This window comes from Ursus americanus, chromosome 20 (assembly GCF_024610735.1).
Source record: "Ursus americanus isolate L20-20 chromosome 20, mUrsAme1.1.p, whole genome shotgun sequence".
Lineage (NCBI taxonomy): Eukaryota > Metazoa > Chordata > Mammalia > Carnivora > Ursidae > Ursus > Ursus americanus.
Window position 1 is genome coordinate 7,661,823 of NC_142146.1, and position 21,090 is coordinate 7,682,912.

Sequence of the window (21,090 nt, forward strand, 5' to 3'; positions counted from 1 at the left end):
AGGCCCTTATTTCTTCCTGGCTGATGAAGGGGGCCACTCAGCTCCTAGAGGCCACCTGCAGTTCCTTGTCACTTGGCCCACATAGGCATTTTGTTTTCTTTCAGGACAGCAGGGGTGCATTTCTTTACCTTCTGTGTCTGCCTTTGCATTCTAGACTCTTACTTGAAGGGCTTTTGTGATTAGGCTAGACCCATCCGGGTAATCTTTTCATTAACTCAAAGACTACTGGTTAGAAACTTTAAATATGCCTGTAGAAATCCTTTTACTATGTAATGTGAGATAGTCAGGGGAGTGATCTCATCATATTCACAGGGTGAGGGGTCATTTGGGGTCATCTTAGAATTCTTCCTATCACCGTGACTAAAATAGTTTTCCTGTACTGAAATTGAGGCCAATGGTTAGTTAATAATCCGTTGGTGGGCAATAAAGATATTAATTGTGAGAAATAGCTTAGAAACCTGTCCAGATTTCTCATGGCCATGAGAATTAACAAGACGAAGTTTAGTTTGGAGGAATCTAAATCCCTTTATATTTTGAAGTGAGGATAGCCCTTTAAAGATCCAGGACCTTCTGATAAATGGTCAAGTACAGTTAGTTTTCTTATGCATGTTTTATATTTTACTATCATACGTAATGTATGTGATTCTTACTCTTGCAACTCCGGGGGAAGACCTGCCAGTCATCAGGCCAAGCCTGCCAGGTGGTACTACTTTTCTGAAGACAGTGTGTTTTATGACCTACCTATTCTTCAACTTTGCAAACTTCAACATTTGATTTTGCTAATTAATCCAGAGTGATGAGGTTCTCAGTTACTGATTAGGCTCGCATGAAGCCAAAGTATAAAGATTGTAAATATTTATAGTAGGGGTATACTTTCCAAGTGATTGGATGGTCACTGTCAAAAAGTAGCCCTTTCTTGGTGTCTGGAAAGCTGAATCAATAATTCCTCTGTACAACTGCATAAAGCTTTGTCTCCATTGCTCACCAGATGATGAACTTTAAATTTGTACGTCTATTTTCTCACATCCCTCACTGAGTCATAAGTGGATATATTCATTGGTGGAGCTCAGGTCACCTGCCCTAGATGAGAGGGAGACTGAGTTAAGTTTTCTGAGTTCTAACTTATGGAGTTACAAGAGCTGTTTAGGAAAAAAAAGGGTTATTAAATTTTTGTCATTGTTTTGTTGATATTTCCCCCCCTCCACCCAATTAAATTGTTCCTTTTGATTCTGGTTTTGACAGAAAAATCTCTTTCCCATTCAGTGATTCTAGAAATAAACTCTCGTATGAGTTAAATAGGTGATGGGGATTAAGGAGTGCATTTGTGATGAGCAGCGGCTGTTGTAATATTACACTGTTTGTTAACTAACTGGCACTTAAATAAAAACTTAAAAATGAAATCTTTAATATAGCTTAAGTATGAAGTAAGCATCTGATTGGTGTCTCTTCCCCTGTATGGATGGCCATTTGTCCCAAAACCATTTATGGAACATCTATCTTAATTTGAAATGTTGTGCTTACTATAACGTAAATATGTATGTGTGTGTATGTGCGTACACTATTCCTAATGACCTCTCTGCTCCAGCCTAGCCGCAACAGTATGTGCCCACTTGACAGATCAGGGTTCCATTGGTTCATTCATTCAATCATTTATTTAACAAATATTTATTAAAGGCCTTTTACTGATGTAGAGCTTTGCAGACTACAAAAGGGTAAGACATCAAGACTTCTATGTGTAGATGAGTTCAGATCTATTTTATTATGGGTGAGGGAGGGTTTATACTTTCAGGACTCTTTTTAGTTCACCTTAGAGTAGACTTCAACCTTCTAGTTTAAATTTTGGGCCCTTTCTCCTGAGGGTTTTTGTACTGAAAATTATAGGAGTCAGGCTCTCCTTTACAGAACTAAATGGATTGGCATCTTACGATCTAGCTGTGGTGTGCGAGGTAGACTTAAAGCAAGGCCCTTAACTAGAGAGATGTTTACTTGTGCATTACATAGTATTGAATATTAGAGCTGGAAGGCACTTTAAAGATTGAATTGACAATCTTATTTTTTTTTACTGAACTTTTAATTTTGGAATAATTTTCATTTATAGGAAAGTTGCCAAAATAGTACAGTTTTCATATACTCCTCAGCTGGTTTCACTTTCCCCTGATGTTATCATCTTATGTTAACATCACAACCTTATTTTATATATGAGGACACATAGCCCTCAAAAAGTTAGTTTAGCTAAGGTCGCAGTTCTGGTTGGTGGCTAAGGTCACAATTCTAGTTGGTGGCAGAATCAGACCAAGGACCCAGTAGGCAGCCTAGGTCTTCTAGTTGCTTGTTTTAGGTATTGTTTTCTTTTTCATGTGTTTGTTTTTTTCCTTTCTTTCATGGGGTTCTTTGTCATGAACTGAGAGAAGGACTACACAATACATAGTCCGTTAGCCAATGTAGTCTTTCTAATTTGTGCAATAATTTTTAAATCTAGGCTCCCTCCAATTCTTCAACACCAACAAGAACCAGGAGCAGGACATCTTCATTTACAGAGCAACTTGATGAAGGTACACCTAATAGAGAGGTAAGTTTGGAATTTCTTCTTTAATAAACCTCTTATAAGAAGCTTATTAATCTAAAATGCAGGCTACTGTTGATAATAAAATGGAAAATTATTTTGACAGGTCAATTATTTAATTGCTAGTTATTTTTATTAATAACATTAGTATTGTTTTTTTGTAAATAGTAGTTATGCTTTTGTAAAGTATGTTTTCTTTGAGAATCTTAATTTGAATGGATAATATACCTTTATCCTCTGCCTTTAATAGTTGAGGCTTATCATAATTTAATAATAATTTGTTTAACATAGCGTCATATAGGGAAAAGTTCTATATTTTTAAGCTGTTGACTAGAATCTGTGAATTTAGCTGATTCTGTGAGACTTGTAGCTAGCTGCATAGCTCAGATTAGATTTTTTTGAACTTCTTTTGCTGTGAACATGTGAGACAGGTTCAGAAGAGAGTAAAACAGAGATGCAGAAACCAATGAGTTATTATGAAGTAAATCTCATGTAACCACCACAGGTTCCAAAAGGAACACTGTTAGCATTAGAGCGCTGTGTTCTTCCCCCCCAAAGATTACTATCATCCTGACCTTTTGGTATCTGTTTCTTTCCTTTTCTTTATAGTACCACTTAAGTATGCCTTCTGTTGTGAACATTATAAACATTTGGGTTGTTTACAGTTTGGGGTTATTATAAATTATGCTGCTGTGAACATCATTGTACATTTCTTTTGGTACACATGTACCTGCATTTCTTTTGCTTTGTACCTAGGAGTAGAACACAGGGTCAAAAGGTATATAGAGTTTTAACGCTTTAGAAAATAATGCCCATTGTTTTTCAGAATAGTTGTAGAACTTTACTTTTCCACCAGGAGTTTCTGAAAGTTGCTGGTGCTCTCTTTTTAATTTCGGCCATTCTCATAGGTGTGTAGTGTTCTCTTATTATAGTTTTAATTTGCATTTCTCTGATGGCTAATAAGATTGAGCACTTTTCATCTGTGTATTGGCCATTTGGTATCTTTTTTTGTAAAGTGCTTGTTTATGTATCTTGCTCATTTTCTCTTGGTTTGTCTTTTATTGATTTGTAGTTCTTTTTTATATGGTTTGGATAGGAGTTTTTTTGTTGAGGTATAATTGGCATATAACACTAATTTCATGTGTACAGTGTAGTGATTTGATATTTGAATACACTGAAATGATCACCACAATAAGTCTAAAGTTACCATTCATCACCATATATAGTTACAAATTTTTTTTCTTGTAATGAGAAGTTTTTTTTTCTGTGTCTCGATGTTTCTTCTTTTTCTTTTTTTTTTGTTTCAAGTTTTTATTTAAATTCCAGTTAACATATATAGATAGAAGCTTTTTATTGGATATATGCCTAGCAGATATCTTCCTCTGCTCTGTGGCTTACCCTTCTATTCTCTTCATGGTGTCCTTAGATGAACCAAAATTCTTAGTTTTAATGTATTCCAATTTATCAATATTTTATTTTCTTGCTAGTGTTTTTGTTTCTTTTTAAAGAATTCTTACCCTGAGAGTATTTTCCTGTTTTACTTTTCAAAAATCATTTATTTTAATTGAGGTGTAGTGTACAACATAGTGATTTGACAAGTCTGTCAGTTATATTGTGCTCACCAAAAGTGTGGCTGCCACCTGTCACCGTCTGTCACCATACAATGCTATTACAATATCTTTGACTGTGTTCTCTATGCTGTACTTTTTATTCCTGTAACTTAATCATTCCATAACAGGAAGCCTCTTGCTCTCCTTTACCCATTTTGCCCATCCTCCCATATCCTGTTTCACTTTTCACATTTGGATCTACATTCCATTTGGAAATGATTTTTTTCACATGGTGTGAGGTAGGGATCAAGTCTGTGTGTCTCCCCCCAACCCCGCTTGTATGGCTCTCCACTTGCCCCAGTCTTTCCACATTGCTCTACTGTGCTACCTTTTTTCAGAAATTAAGTGTCTGTATTTGAGTGGATTTGGTTCTGGGCTCTCTCTTCTGTTCTCTTGTTTGCTTTGTCTGTCTTTGATCTGATACCACACTGTCATAATAACAGTAGTTTTATATTAAATCTTGTCTTCCGTAGAGCAGGTCTTTCTTGTCTTGGTCAGTTTGGGCTGCTTTAACACACTTGCTAAGACACTAAACTTTTTAGAGACCCTCCTCTAATAGATACATTAATTCATAGGAGATACGCTAATTTGTTACATACAGTGAATGCTAGTGGATGCCTTAGGGCAGTCATTAGGACTTAATTTTCTCTTTGAGCTCTGGTTAAGAAGGACTGGGAGGGTTCTGTGCTGCTAAGGTTAGATTTAGTGCCGCAAGCCAGGAGCTGAAGTGGGGCTCCCAGCACTGTAGGAAAGAGGTTGAGAAAAGCTTTCACTGACTGCTGCTTAGAGCTCTCTGTGGCCGATTATGAGAATCTGCTGTCCCTAGAGAGGCCTCATGACCAAGAACTGAAGCAAACGTCACATTGGCTTATTGTGACTGAGTCAGTGATAACCCCTATATTGCCATAGGTCAGGAAACTCAAACTGGAGCCTAGGGAATCAGATTGACTGGATAAGGAAAGATGAGTACAGAAGGAAGGAGAAAGATAATACCTTCCTCAAAGTGAACCTGTAAATGAAAATTCTAAAACAAATGCTAGGAAGGCAGCCAGTAAAAACAGGAATTGGAATATAAATTTATCCTAGATGAAATTCAAATAATAGACTAGTCTAGAAAAGACTTTAAAACAAATTTTTTTTTTTTTTAAGATTTTATTTATTTATTTGACAGAGCGAGAGAGGACAAACGGGAAACAGTAGAGGGAGAGGGAGAAACAGGCTCCCCGCTGAGCAGGGAGCCGATGTAGGACTCGATCCCAGGACCCCAGGATCATGACCTGAGCGAAAAGCAGACACTTAACTATCTGAGCCACCCAGAAGCCCCTAAAACAAATATCTTTAATAAAATACATGAAGTAATAATTCTCCGAAAAAGAAGATAAACTTATGGGGGAAAAACAGACTAAAACTAAAGTAGATTAGGTAGGAAAAACAGACTAAAACTAAAGTAGATTAGGTAGATATGAAAAAGAACCAATTAGAAATCCTTGAAGTGAAAAAACATTGATGTAAAAACATAGAATAAAACTCAGACATGTCCCAATTCATGGGAAAATTCGGGTATTTAAAAAGGATACTGAATAATTCCACCAAAAACTCAGAGAGATAGAGAAATATATATATATGAGAGTAAGAGACATGGAGGGTAGATCAGAAACCTTCAACAGATATCTAATGGGAGTTTTATGTATCTTCATGAATGTTTAGACATATAGAACTTCAGTCAGTGTTAGTTCAGCTGATGGCTTCAACTAAGGACCACAGAAGAGGTGAATTAAGTTCTTAATAGATTTGGATTAGAATTTGAACAGAGTTTGAGAGATACGGAATTGAGACAGAATTTGAGAATATTTGGAAATTGATGTGTGTAAGATTTTCATAGTCATAAGAGGCAAATGACAAGGACAGCCAGTGGGAAGAAAGGCTCTTTAGGTTTTGAGGTAGCTGTCAATGGAAAGTACTTTTGATACACTTGGCTTTTATTTGGGCTAGGGGCAGGAGTGTAAATTGTTGTTTGGCAGCATCTTCCTTTGGAATGTTTGGTCAACATGTTTTTCTGTACTGGATATCAGCTTTTGTGTTTTTTTCTTAAGATTTCAAATATATTCTTTACTGTGAAATTTTAAATTATTTTGTTTGGGCCAGAGTGACTTCGTTTCAAATGTTAATTTTGGAAGCCTAAGAAGAATGAATTTGTTATAGCCCATAATTTAAAATCACATCCATTTCAAGGATGACCTTTCTGAGTTGCGGAGAGTTCGGATTTTCAGCAAGCATAGAAACTTGGATAAGATGAGTGCCCAGAGCCAAAGAGGCACCCAGTACCTTTTAGTACACCACTAATACTCATCTTCTAGGACCACATGAAGAGTTAGTGGAGGCTCTGTGGTCATATACATAACTACCATACTAAGATGAAAAGTGTAAGTTCTAAGCTTGTGCAACATTTATTTTCTGATATAAGTTCTTTATGTATATATATATGCACACACACACATACATACATTAACTGCTGTGTTAATATTTGCAAAAGATTAGTTTTTTTTTAGTTTTTATTTTGAAATAATCATAGATCCATAGGAGGTTTTAAAATTTTTTTTAGGGAGGGCCTGTGTACCTTTTACTCATTTTCTCCCAAAGATGTCTTGTATAACTATTGTCTGCTATCAAAACAGGGGAACTGATATTGGTAAACTGTGTGACATCCACAGAGCTTAGTCAGATTTCAGCAGTTTTACATTTAAAAGTTCGTTTTAATTATAATTTCTTCTAAATCTAATTCATGATATTAATATTTTGGTGTATATAGTTTCTGAAAGAAGACTGAAGGAAAGAAGAGAATACATATTAAAAGAATTAGTATAATAGAATTTATCCTCAAAATTTGTTATATGAATTTCAATCTCAAAAGTTTCCTTTGTACATATTGGAGAACACTATTTTTGTTTCTAAGTACAAAATAAATGATTATTTAAAATTTTATGTGTTTTATCCTCCCCATAAATTTCAATGCTATCTTTTTGAATGTATAGAAATGGTCAATATTTGTTAAATTAAGGCTTTGTGTTCTTTACCATGTATGGTTTTTATTGGTTTAGACTCTTAAACCAAATTGGCAGACATGCGGTGTGCTGTGGTGGCTGTTGCATATATCATTTGTATGCCAGTAAGCAAGTTGGTTAAAGTTGGGATTTGAGTTTCTAAATGGCTCAACTCCTCTCCATTCCTAACCTTTCCAGCAACTTGTTATTTCTGTGGGTGGAGAGATGGTAGGGGTTGTGGTGGTGCAAGGCCATTGTAGTGTTGTGTATGTTGCGTGGAGAGAACACTTTGCAACATGCCCTTACTGTGATCTGTTTTTCATTATTTGTTTTATTTTTATACCTCTGCTTATTACACTGAATGAGACAGCTACTAGCCGGGATGATAGCAGAGCCTGCTTTTCTCTCTGAGTATACTATCTTTGCTTTGGATTCCTCCAAACAGCCTAAAACACAGACTGACAGTGTGGTGAGTCCTTCCACCGCTTTCTGCATTCCCTTTGTGGGGAAGCAAAGTAATTTGGTAATTCTAGAAGCAAATCACATGCTGCTTGTCACTGACTGTCTCTCAAAGCATCTTCAATGCCCTGTTGCTAACCCTGCCCTAAAAAATCAGAGTGAATTGCTGAATTCTGATGGCTGGTGTGTTTTCTGGTAGCTTTTTAACAACAACAACAAAATAACACTGTCTTCATTAATGTAGTGAAGACTGCCTTCACCTTGGTCTAAACTCTAAGTTTCTCTCTAGGGAATGTTTGCACATTAACTAAAAATGGTATGTATTTCTAGAAATCTCTGTCTTACTATTGGTAGGAGGCCAAGAATATTTTGAGATGTGACTCACATTTTAAGGAACAAAAAAGCATTGTAGGTAAATCCATAATTGAGCAACATTGAGCAGGTAGGTGGATTCTACTGTAACAAATAATTGTACCTTATTTTGGGAGAGTACCAGTTTTCTATATACTAAACGTCTGAAAGGAAGAAGTTATTTCATTATTTTTCAATTGACTGAATTCGTATAATTTTGAATCTTGTATATAATTTCACTTTGAGAAAGTGGACTGTTTTCATATGTATGTTAAGTTCTTAATTTAGGAAATTAAGATTTAGAGATGTTTGCGCAGTAAGGATAGCTTTTTTTGTTGCATTGGATACTGACTAAATTGGGATTGAGGTTTTCTTAAGCGATGAGAATTGGTTTAATTTACTAAGTAGCTTGTGATGAAATTGGAACATTTCTGTACTTAATCCATTCAGCCAGGAAAAACTTTGAATGCATATGGTCAGTAGCAATCCTAAGTTACATTCTGAACTTGGGTTTTATTTTTAAAATATTTAGAAAGATTCTATTTATTTGAGAGAGAGAGAGAGACAGAAAACAAGTGGGATGGGGGCAGAGGAAAAGGGAGAAGCAGACTCCACACTGAGCAGGGAGCCCAACATGGGGCTTGATCCCAGGTCCCTGGGTTCATGACCTGAGCCGAAGGCAGACACTTAACCCTCTGAGCCACTCAGGCACCCTGAATTTGGTTTTAGAGAAGAAAGCAGCTGAGGGTTTTAGTGGCGCCCTAGCTTGGATCTTAGGGCAAAGGGTCTCTCCTTCATTCTGACCATAAGTAACACCTAACTATTTTCAAAACTGGTTTGAGAGGGAGATGGGAGTCCCAGTTAAAGATAACTTACCAATTTACTTTAAAAACACAAAATGAGGGGCGCCTGGGTGGCTCAGTCGTTGGGCGTCTGCCTTCGGCTCAGGGCGTGATCCCGGCGTTAAGGGATCGAGCCCCACACCAGGCTCCTCTGCTGGGAGCCTGCTTCTTCCTCTCCCACTCCCCCTGCTTGTGTTCCCTCTCTCGCTGGCTGTCTCTCTCTGTCAAATAAATAAAATCTTAAAAAAAAAGAAAAAAAGATGTGAGATGTTTAAAAATAAATAAATAAAAACACAAAATGATATTACTTTTTATTTCATGTATTAGTAACAGAGACTTAAAAAAAAAGAACTTCTCCAAGGCCCACTTTCATATACATAAAAGTAATTTAAGTACCTCTTCTATTGTGAAAAATGCTAATGATTTTAAAATAGAGGCTTTGTAACTATTTAAAAATAATTTAAGTAGACTAAAAGTCTTCATTAATTTTATTTCAATTTTGTTCAGATAAAAACTTACTTCTCTCCATGTAACAAAGGGAAACCATAGCATAACCTATAGTGGAATACAAATTTAGTGAGGGTCTACTTAGGAGTTCATCAGCTGTTGACTTTTATCTAATTCAGTTTTTTGAAAAATGACCCCATATTCTAAAAATTGTTTAGTGCTCAGCAGCTCAGTTGTTGAAAGATTGAACAAAACATAATTGAAGATAAATCTGGCAGGGAACCTGTGTATGCTTTTAGATTAAATGCACGTTAGATTAGAAGAATTTTTCTCTTCTTTTAGAATTGTGTTCAGGAAAAAGTATTGGTGACAGTTAAGTATTGACACATGTTGAACTTCTCTCTGGGAGGGCTTCAGAAGTCTTTTTTTTTTTTTTTTAAGATTTTATTTATTTATTTGACAGAGGGAGACAGTGAGAGAGGGAACACAAGCAAGGGGAGTGGGAGAGGGAGAAGCAGGCTTCCTGTGGAGCAGGGAGCCCAATGTGGGGCTCGATCCCAGGACCCTGGGATCATGACCTGAGCTGAAGGCAGACGCTTAACGGCTGAGCCACCCAGGCACCCCCCCCCCCAAAGTCTTCTTATACTGTAGGAAGTAACTGCATAAGGATTTGACAAGCATATACTGAACCTCTACCACCAGTCAAACAGAAGTTGGTCTTGGGGACCAAGACGAAAATACAGGGTTCCTGCCTTCCGAGGGTTTATCGTTTAGTATGGAGACATATGCTTGAAATACAAAGAAATTAAACCTTCACAGAAGAAAATATAGGTGTAGGGAATGTGTTAGCCTTCAGGCAAGCCATATGAAGCTACATAAAAGAAGCTGCATTTGCAAGTTGAGAGGTAAATGAGAATTTGCTGGGCAGAAATGAAGAAGGCATTTTAAATAGCTTCAAAATCTTCAGTTTTGTTTCTACAGTTTGGTAATTTAAATTTACAAGGTAACATGGCCAATGCTTTCTTTACTTGTCCTTCATGTATTTAGATACGGTATAATACATATATTGAAATATATATGTAGGGAGGGAAAGTTTTTAAACATTAGGTTGTGTTTGTCTGATACAGTGATAGGTCAAACAGTTATAGAATAGCTTTTTGTATGGACCATAGTCATAATCAAGTAACTTAGAATAGAATATGGACTCTCTCACCACTCTTCTCCTAACTTAAAATATTTTAGGGAACCATTTCATTTCCTTTCTCCATAATTTAACTGTCTATTAATTTTCAATATATGGACCGAAAGACTTGTCGAACTCTATAAAGTATGTTTTTTTAATTTTATAATGTGTAGTATAGTGTATTTTTAGGTCCAGCAAGCATTAATTATCATGCTACACAAATATAGCCATATATACAACTTGCAGTTCTTTGAAATGTCAGAGAACAGGAAGATAAAAGTTCCCTCAACTTTTCTCCCCTATGTAACTCAAAGGACTGATAAAATTTGATGACACTCTCTCTCTCTCTTTTTTTTTTGCCGAGAGAGAGCACGCGCGCGTATGAGCAGCGGGTAGGCGGAGCAGAGGGAGAGGGAGACAGAAAATCTTTTTTTTTTTTAAGATTTTTATTTATTTATTTGACAGAGAGAGAGACAGCCAACGAGAGAGGGAACACAAGCAGGGGGAGTGGGAGAGGAAGAAGCAGGCTCCCAGCAGAGGAGCCCGATGCGGGGCTGGATCCCAGAACACCAGGATCACGCCCTGAGCTGAAGGCAGACACTTAACGACTGAGCCACCCAGGCGCCCCAAGGAGAGAGAAAATCTTAAACAGGCTCCACACCCAAAACTCTTTTTATATTAGAGGGAGAAGGTATTTCAGTTGTTATTAGAGAAAAATCCAAACCCAAAGTGGAAATAGTAGTAATAGTGGTATAAGAACTCTCCCTTGTCCCCCATATCCATTACCCAGTATCCTCAGTTAATAACTCATGGCCATCTTATTATCGTAACCACCCACCCACACATGCACACCTCCCTTCCCCTGTCTCCATCTCTGTTGGATTATTAGCAAATTTCAGAAACCTTATTCCATCTAAATGTTTTGGTATATATTTCTAAAAGATAATGACTAAAAATATATAGCACAATGCACTTATCACACCTAAAAATTAATAATTTCTTAGTATCAAATACCTAATGAGAGAGTTCAAAAATTTGAGAGCACTTGCAAAGCTGAATGCCTTCTCCACTTATATTTAAGAATAAGTAAGGTCAGTTATTTGACCCTTCCTTGGTCTGCTGTGGAATGTAAGGGAAATGTCTAATTTAACTGCCAACTTACTGAAACATAATGGCTGGTACTTACTCTAATGCTTGTTTAAAACTTAGAAGTTATTTTATCATGAGCTACTTATATAGCTCCAATTTTGGTTAGTATATTATGAATGCAGTATAGAATTTTGAATCTCAGAGAATCTCATTCATTATCATGCAACCAATGCCAGTATGGTGTAATCAGTAGGATGTCACTTAACTTAGAACATTCATCATACTAACATAACAGAACAAAAAGCTTTCATAAGTGGAAGGTTTTTTAATTCTAAGTTTTTCTGAAAATTGCCACAATAATTTCAATTAGATTGCTGGTTTCAGATGAATGAGGCATTTCCATTTCTCATTATAAAGATATTTTTCAGGTCTTAGCCCAAATAAAATTTAATTTGAGTATTATTTAATCATAGGGAACACTTGACATTACTTCTTTTCTGGATAGTTGTCTATTTGAATGAATTTTGCTAATTGAATCCCTGATGTTACTTTTGTCATGGGGGAAAAACCTGGGGACATTATAATGGGGAGAGGTATGAGATTAGTTTAAAATAAACTTCGCTACATACTAATCTTTGCTATTTAGTTACATATAGCAAAATAAGTTTTCTAAATACTCACCATACTAGTTTTGCCTTGCATGAAAACATTCTAATAAATGAACTAATTTTGTTTGATAAATGTATCTAATAGGTCTTGGTAGTTGGTCTTTGTTCTTAACAGTTTTGTAAAAGCTTAGCTTTTTGTTCCTTTTCTTTATGATGTTTCTTTGTTTTTCTTAGAATGCATCTATTCAAGCCATGAAATCTCCTGACAGTGTTAATGGAAGTGAACCAACAACTCCTCAGGTCTGTTACTAATGTTATTTTAGAAAATAGCAAGTCATTTAAGAGTGTTTGGTCAACCTATATTATTAGCACCTGACTTTCTATTGAAATAATGATGTCCATACATTTCATACAATATGTATGGTAAATCCAGATTGGCTGATGCTTTCTTGGAAACAGTTTTAAGTCAAAGTGGTTCTTGTATATACACCAGTCATGTAACATGCCATTGTTACTCATTTAAAAAATTAGTGGTAGTGAGGAGAAAACTTTCTGGAAAAAAGGTATCTGACTTTATAGTTGTAAAAGATTATGGACAGTTTATATCTAAAGACATTGAGTTACATAATTGAGAAGCTGGGGATATGGAGGAAATGGGATTTCTCTTAAAGTTTGCTCTAATGTGTAGTATTTTACTACTGAAAACTTGTGTTATCTTTGATTTAAAAAAGTTATTTTGGGAGTGCAGCTCAAGTGACATTCTTTTGACTCTTTCCAAAAAAGAAAGAAAAAAATTCATTAAAAACGTCATAGTGACAGCAGTGTCTGAGAGGAACGTTTGTTTACTTTGGCTTTGGTGATGATATTGTCATTAACCTGGCTGTTCTCAACAGTCTGTAATGTAGGGCAAAAACATTTTTAATCTGTGAACCTGGAGCATGTATGTAGACAATTTATGAGCTAAATGACTTATGAACTAAATTATGTAGACTAAACATTCTAAAGTATTGTCTAGCAAAAGTACAGATTATAGCTTCCCAAACTCCATGAACAGATTCTATGAACTGAGAACCTCATTCCTTTCACCGGGGGCTGGTCAAGTTCCAGGCATAGTCCAAGTCCTTGAGCTTGTTGACTCTGGCTTTGCCCGGACTCCCTAGTTAATTCAAAGTCCTCTATAAATACATCATTTTCTATAAGCGCCATGAAGTAGGGGTAAAATATTTGGATGTACCACTCTAAATGGTACTGGACAGGTCCAGTGATCTTTAATGAATATTATTAAAAAATATTATTTAGAATGCTTATTTTTCTCTCTTAAAGAATAGTCCAAAAAGACTAAATACTGTTATGAATACAAAAACTAGAATGAATGATAACCAGCTTTATAACACATTCAGGAGAAATTTTAAGTTTTCATTAAGGTGGAGAATGAGCATGCATAATGTTCAGGAAGTAAGCCCACTGAAGGCTTTGAACTTTTTAAAAAAAATACAACTATTTTTCTAAAAAATAATAAAATAGTATTTATTGAGTATTTACTATGTGTCTGGCATTGTTAAACATTTTATATATATGATCTCATTTGATGCTTATAACCAGGGAGATGCCTTTATTCAGAGTCTGTTTTTCAAACATTTTGTTAAAAGATTTTATTTTTTTATTTGGGAGAGAGACAGACAGAGAGAGCACGCACAAGCAGGGGGAGCCACAGAGGGAGAGGGAGAAGCAGGTTCTCCACTGAGCAGGGAGCCTGATGTGCGCTTGATCCCAGGACCCTGGGATCATGACCTGAGCCGAAGGCAGACACTTAACCGACCGAGCCACCCAGGTGCCCATCAGAGTCTATTTTTAAACACATTTCTGACAAGTTGGTTGTTGGCTGTTATTAGCAAATTGGGAATAATGTGTTTTCTTGAAGGGGGTAGAATGCTTACTATGATTAGGCATCTTGACAGCAGCAAGAAGTCATAGTTGACACCAAGGTAGATGAAGAGATGGTACAAAAGCAAGCCCAAGAGTTCGTAAACATATAGCTGCCTGTGATCCCTTTATTACGGGGGTCAGACATCCTACATAAATCAGTTGGTTTTGGCACACAATATAATGATTTAACAAGCATTTACTCCTTTTTCTTTTCAACACAGTGTATTATGAAAATTTTCAAACAGAAATAGAACTTTCAAGTGATCACCTATATACCTACCACCCAGATTCTGTCATTGGTACTTTACTATACTTGCTTTATCCCAAATCTGTCCCAGTATACATTCTTCTATCTGCCCCTCAGTCCATTTTACGGTTTTTTTTAAAATAATTTTTTATTATGTTATGTTAGTCACCATACAGTATATCCTTAGTTTTTGATGTAATGTTCCATGGTTCATTATTTGCGAATTTTACGTTTCTGATGCATTTCAAAATAAGTTGCAAGCCACAGTATCCTTCCCCCTAATATTTTAGCGTGCACATCATTAACCAGAGTTCAATATTTGTATTTAAGTATTAATGCTTTAATTACTTTAAGAAGAGAAGAAGGGAAATACCACATATAAGAATTAATTCTCAAGTTAAAAATACAAGTCAAATCAAATTTTAAAGGACCTTGATATGGAACTGACTTGTTTCAGAGGTTTAATTAGTGGTATAATTATGTATATAGCTACTAATGACACACAGCCTAGAGGTTCTATAGTAATGAATCATGTTGAAAATTTACTTTAATTAATTTTTGATTAAAAGGTAGTTACCTCCCTAGATTTTTTTTTTTAGATTGAAGTATAATTGACATACAATATCCCATTAGTTTCATACTAGGTGTACATCATAGTGATTTGATATTTTTATATGTTAGGAAATTATCCTCGTGATTAGTCTAGTTACCAGAATCTTTAAGCATACAAACTTATTACAATATTACTGACCGTGTTCTCTATGCTGTACATTATATCCCCCTGACTTCTTTGTTTTATAACTGAAAGTTTCTACCTATTAATTCTCATAACGTATTTTGCCCTCTTCCCCAGACCACTCCCTGCTCTGTTACCCAATAGTTTTTTCCCCGTATCTTTGAGTCTGTATTGTTTTATTTTTTTTTAAGATTCTACAGATAAATGAAATCATATGGCATTTGTCTTTCTTTGTCCGACTTATCTCATTTAGCATAATAACCTCTAGGTCCATCCGTGTCACAAATGGCAAGATTTCATTCTTTTTACGTGGCTAAGTAATAGTCTTATGTATATATTCCTATAATATTGCTATTTATATATAAATAAATATATCTCACCTTTTTCTGTTCATCTGTTGAAGGACACTTAGATGTTTCTTCGGTATGTTGGCTAGTGTAAATAATGCTGCAGTGAACGTAAGGATACATATATTTCTTTGAGTTGGTGTTTTCATTTTTTTGTTTCAGATAAGTACCCAGAAGTGGAATTGCTGATCATATGGTAGTCTATTTTTAATTTTTTGATGAGCCTCCATACTGTTTTCCATAGTGGCTATGCCAGTTTACATTCCCATCAACAGTGCGCCAGGGTTCCCTTTTTTCTACATCCTCACCAACACTTGCTATTTTTTGTCTTTTTGATAATAGCCAATCTGACTATTGTGAGCTGATAGCTCATTGTGGTTGTGACTTGCATTTCCCTGATGATTAGTGATGTGGAGCATCTTTTCACATGTCTGTTGGCCATCTGCATGTCTTCTTTGGAAGAATGTCTATTCAAGTCCTCTGCCCATTAAAAAAATTTTTTTTTGGATATTGTGTAAGTTCTTTATATATTTTGGATATTAATCCCTTTTCAGATGTATAATTTGCAAATATCTTTTCCAGTTCAGTAGGTTGTCTTTTCGTTTTGTTGATGGTTTCTTTCACTGTGCAAAAGCTTTTTAGTTTGATGTGATCCCATTTGTTTATTTTAGCTTTTGTTACCCTTGCCTGAGGAGACTGGTCCAAAAAAATACTGCTAAGGCTGGTGTCAAAGAGCTTACTGCCTATCTTTTCTTCTAGGAGTTATGTCCTTTTTGAGGTAAATTTTATGTAAAATGAAATATACAGTCCTCAGTGAGCATTAACTGAGTTTTAACAGATATATATGCCAAACCTGTATGCTAAACCCATACAGAAACTATAGAACCGCAGAAAGTTCCTTTATGGTTCTTCTCCCTCCTAGAGGCAATCTGTTAAAATTTTTTTCCACCATACCATGGATTAGTTTTAGAACTTTATGTAAGTAGTCTCATGTATGTAGCATGTACTCTTTTGTAGAAGGCTTCTTTCACTCACCATAGTGTTTTTGAGATTTCATCCATGTTGTCGTGGTTATCAGCAGTTTGTTCCTTTTTATCCTTGTGTAGGATTCCTTTGAATAGATATTGCACAGTTTATTTACCTATTAATGGACACCTGGGTTGTTTCCAGTTTCCGACTATTATGAATAGAACTACTAAACATTATTGTAAAAATCTTTTTGTGGATGTGTGTTTTCATTTCTTCCTTTTTCTTTTTGACTGTTATAGATTGTGTACTAATACTTTTTGATGATTTGTAGACTAACATATACTGTATATGTAAAATGAGGTTTTTGTTGCATCTTATTTTGACCAAAGCCTTGAATGTTTAACTATCTCTTGTTAGATCATCATTATCATATCGATAGATTAAGATATAACTGAACAAATGTGTACTCAATACCTGCTTTATGGAAAGCACTGTGGCAAGGAGACAGAGATAGGGAATATGGATCCTTTTCTAAATAAGCGTAAAGTCTGGGGTGAGGATGTTAAGTGTAGCAGAGGTAATGACAGGAAAACTTGGTGCTTACTGCATATAACACACTATTTTAAGTACTTTAAATGTTTTCATTCATTTGATTTTTATAACAATTCTACTAGGATAGTAGCGTTAGTATTTCCACTTTACAGATAAGAAAATTGAAACACAGAGGGGCACTTGGGGGCTCAGCTGTTGGGCGTTTGCCTTCAGCTCAGGTCATGATCCCACGGTCCTGGGATCGAGCCCCACGTCAGGCTCCCTGCTTGGCGGGAAGCCTGCTTCTCCCTCTCACACTCTCCTCGCTTGTGTTCCCTCTCTCGCTGTCTCTGTCTGTCAAATAAATAAATAAATAAATAAATAAATAAAATCTTAGAAAAAAAGAAAATTAAAACACAGAGGCCTTAAAACTACAAACTGTCAAGTGGCAAAGCTGGGATTCAAATCAGGGTATTTGGTTCAGAGTCTTGTGTTCTTAATCACTGTGCTGTGATGTCACTGTAGTTATTCTGGGGCATAAACAACTCAGTTGTTACACCAGCATATAAGTAACTAATGGTGAGTCAGAATGCAATAAGCGTTCCAATCGTTCTGATAAAAGCTAAGGCCATCAAGAAAGGTTATTTCTGATGAGTGAGAGCTGAGGTTTCCTAGAAGAGCTGACATTTGAGCTGAGTTTTGAAGGATGTCTGGATTTTCCAATGCAGGGAAATTATGGGCAGTGGTACAGAGGCACACGATGCATTTGTTCCAGGGCGGGAAATTGCCTGTTATGACTCAAGTTTTTGGTATATGGAGGGGTGAATTTACAGAGAAAAGGGTCTTAGGAAATGGGAACCTTGAATATAAGCTAAGGATTTTGAACTTTATATTAAATGGGGATCTAGTTTAAGAATTAGAATGAAATGGTCTGGATGATGTTTTAGGAAGACAGTTCTGTAGTGACAGTGCAACAGGGCAGATTGGGGTAAGAGATTAGAGGAATGGGAACACAAGCCTGCTGCAGGTATCCAGCTGATAGAGGATAAGGGTCTGAACAAGAACAGTGTTGGGGGAATAAAAGGAGGGGTTGAAAACAGAGTCAAACGGGAGACAGAAAGGAATTAAACGTAACTCTGATGTGTTCATTTATTTTTGCGTATACATTTCTCCTTCTCTAACCCCCTTCAGTTTTTTCAAAAATGAATTATAAATCTGTGAATGTCTTTGGTATCAAAACCTGACAACAGTCGGCACCAGTGGGAGTTTAGTTTTTCACATATCAGAAGGCCTGAAGGTTAAGGGCCCTTCTCCCTTTAGTTTCTTGTCCTCCCACATCCTTGACACTGCCTTTCAGCCTCACAACTACAAGTTGGCCTCCAAGAATTGCATCTTCATTGTAGACAGAAGGGAAGACTGAAGACAAGGACTAAAGCCATATTCCTTTTTATAAAGAAAATAATACCTGTCCTAGAAGGTTCTATTTTATAGATTTCTACTTAGTTTAAATAGTACATTATTGGCTGAACTTATTACACCTTTGTAACACTCCAATCAAGTAACAGAAATTACCAGTATCTCAGAAGCCCTTGTGCTCCCTTCCATTCCCTGCTCTTACTCTCAAGGGTAACTTCTATCCTGACATCTAGGTTAATTTTGCCTGTTTTTAAACTTCATGTAAACACAATAAAAATGGGTACTCTTGTGTCTGTCTTCTTTTGCTCAGTGCTTTATTTATGAGATTTGTCTTTATTGTCGTGGTTGTAAATCATTCTCATTGCTGTCTAGTATTTCATTGTTGAACAGACTGCAATTTATCCATTCGGTTATTCATAGTCATCAAAAGTAGCTTCACGTTTGGAGCTCTTTTAAATAGGCTTGCTATAAACTTTCTACTTTATCTTTTGTTGAACCTATTTACACATTTCTATTGAGTATATACTTAGTAGTGAAATTGTGTACATGTGTTTAGTTTTAGTAAATAGCGACAAATGGTTTTTCAAAGTGGACTGCTCTGCATCCTTACCAACACTTGGTATTTTCCGTAGCTTTAATTTTAGCCCTTCTGGTGGATGTGCCGTGGTAGCTCCTGTGGCTTTAATTTGTATTTGGGAAGGTGAATGTTTTTACCTGGGTGTATTGTTACTCTGAACAAAACTGGGGTCTGAAAAGGAAAGAAAGGAAGATTGGATATCAGGTGGGTAGCCAGTATATATTGTTTACCTTAAGCCAGTCATACTTTGGAGTACTGCATATGTATTGATTTATTACTTCTCACAACTACCCTATGAGGTGAGTGTAGTTGTTTTCCCCATTTTACATATGAAGAAACAGAGGCACAGAAGATTAAGTCACTTGCTCAAGGTCATATTGCCAGTAAATGGTAGAGCTAAGACCTGGTCCCCAAGATGTCTGGTTTCATAGCCTGTGCTCTTAGCTACCACATCATGTAATCAGAAGAGTCTGCCACATAAGCTTGTGTATGTCATTCTTATTTGTAAGTTTGTTTTTTTAGTCTCCTTTCTGTAATGATAGTTGTTAATGCTTATTGAGTATTTGCTACATTGTAAGCACTTTGCATGTATTAACTCATTAGTCCTTCTGGCATCCATATGAGGTGGCTGGTATGACTGTTATCATCATATAATTATTTTTATCATCCCTATTGTACAGAGGGGGAACTAAGACTAGTGAAGTGATTTGGTCAAGGTCATGTAGAACATAGTGGTGGAGCCAGGGTTTGAACTCAGGCACCATTACTTGACAGTCTACAGGCTGACTCACTATACTCAAACATGTTACTTCCAAATATAGTGGAGGTGGCAGTTAAGTGTATCAGCTTCTGTAACATGTCTTAGGCATTGTTCATTAGCATTTGGCTGACCCTAAAACAACCACTATTTCTAGTGTTATTCAAACTTGCTTCACCTGTTTGTCCTAGGGCAACTTACTGTCTGTGTGAAGTGAAAAGCACTTTTGGCTTAGGTCAGAAGTGGCTGGTAATGGAATATCAGTAAAGCAGTTCTTAAAAGTTTTTGAGCATAAGGGTCTCTCTTCTCCCTTAAGACTTTCTCCATCTTCCTGCCTCCCCCAATATATAGGTAAAACTTAGACATTATGGAAAAAACCCTAGAAAGTACAAAAAAATATAAAAAAATGAAAATTTAAAAAACCACTTAAAATTTTACTATGCAGAACCACTCATTGTTAACTTTTGGTGTTTATTTTTTATGACCTGATTCTAAGGATGTTTATGTGAACATACACATATGTTTATATATATATATATATATATATATATATATATATATATATATACACACATATATATATTCACACATATATATATTCACACATGTGTATATATCACCCTTATGTGTATGTATATGTATATATATATAAATTGAAAAGTACATGTAATTTCTTTAAATCAAAATGAGTTCACAATATGCTTATTGTTTTCTAACTTTGTTTTTCCTATTAAGAAATATCTTGAACTTTCTTTCACATATTATGATTTACATAATGTATCCTCTAGTGGTATACATTTGGGTTTTCTCCAGTTTTACTATTACAAACAACCTGTGATAAATCTGTGCATATGAAGGGGGTGGGGCATGTTATCCCCTTACTTCCACCTTGCCTAATACTATTACTAAATCTCTAAAAATCCATGAGTAAATATTCTTGGTTTGATTTTTAAAACTGTATACTAAAGAGAATTTTTTTTGTTTTCCTATAATCTCTGCCCACACATGACCTAGTCTTCTCTGAGCATTCATTCCTGGCATTGCAGAGATCTTGTAGGTGACCCTGTGGCATTAATGAGAATGAGTTTGTAGGAAACACCTGTTAAATACTGACTGCTGTCACCTGAACAAAATAATGCAGTTTAAAGCAGCTTGTTGAATTACACTGTTTTTCATGGTTCCTAATTAAATGAATGTGTTATTCAAATTAATTAAGATCAGAGCTCTTTCTTATTACTATTTCTAACATCAGACTTACTAGTCTGTGCAGAGGGACTCTAGCTCAGACTTTTCAGCTGTCCTCCATGATTTTTTAATGTTTATTTTTATTCCCAGTAGACAGAATGATAATTAGAGCAGAGCTGGATGTCACTAGTCAACTCTGCCTGGCA

The 21,090-nt window shown here is 35.9% G+C and overlaps 1 protein-coding gene across 7 annotated transcripts in view; it reads left to right on the plus strand.

The window, feature by feature from the left end:
• The window catches only part of GOLGA4 (golgin A4), a 118,048-nt gene that overhangs the window by 13,567 nt on the left and 83,391 nt on the right, over positions 1-21,090 (plus strand). For 4 of the 7 annotated variants that reach the window (XM_087870081.1, XM_087870082.1, XM_087870083.1 and 1 more), the window contains exons 2-4: positions 2,480-2,569; positions 7,585-7,683; positions 12,428-12,493. In XM_087870081.1, the coding sequence (XP_087726207.1) occupies positions 2,480-2,569; positions 7,585-7,683; positions 12,428-12,493 (255 nt within the window). The remainder of the gene's footprint in view (positions 1-2,479; positions 2,570-7,584; positions 7,684-12,427; positions 12,494-21,090) is intronic. The other 3 variants (XM_087870084.1, XM_045798249.2, XM_087870086.1) reach the window with 1 other exon arrangement.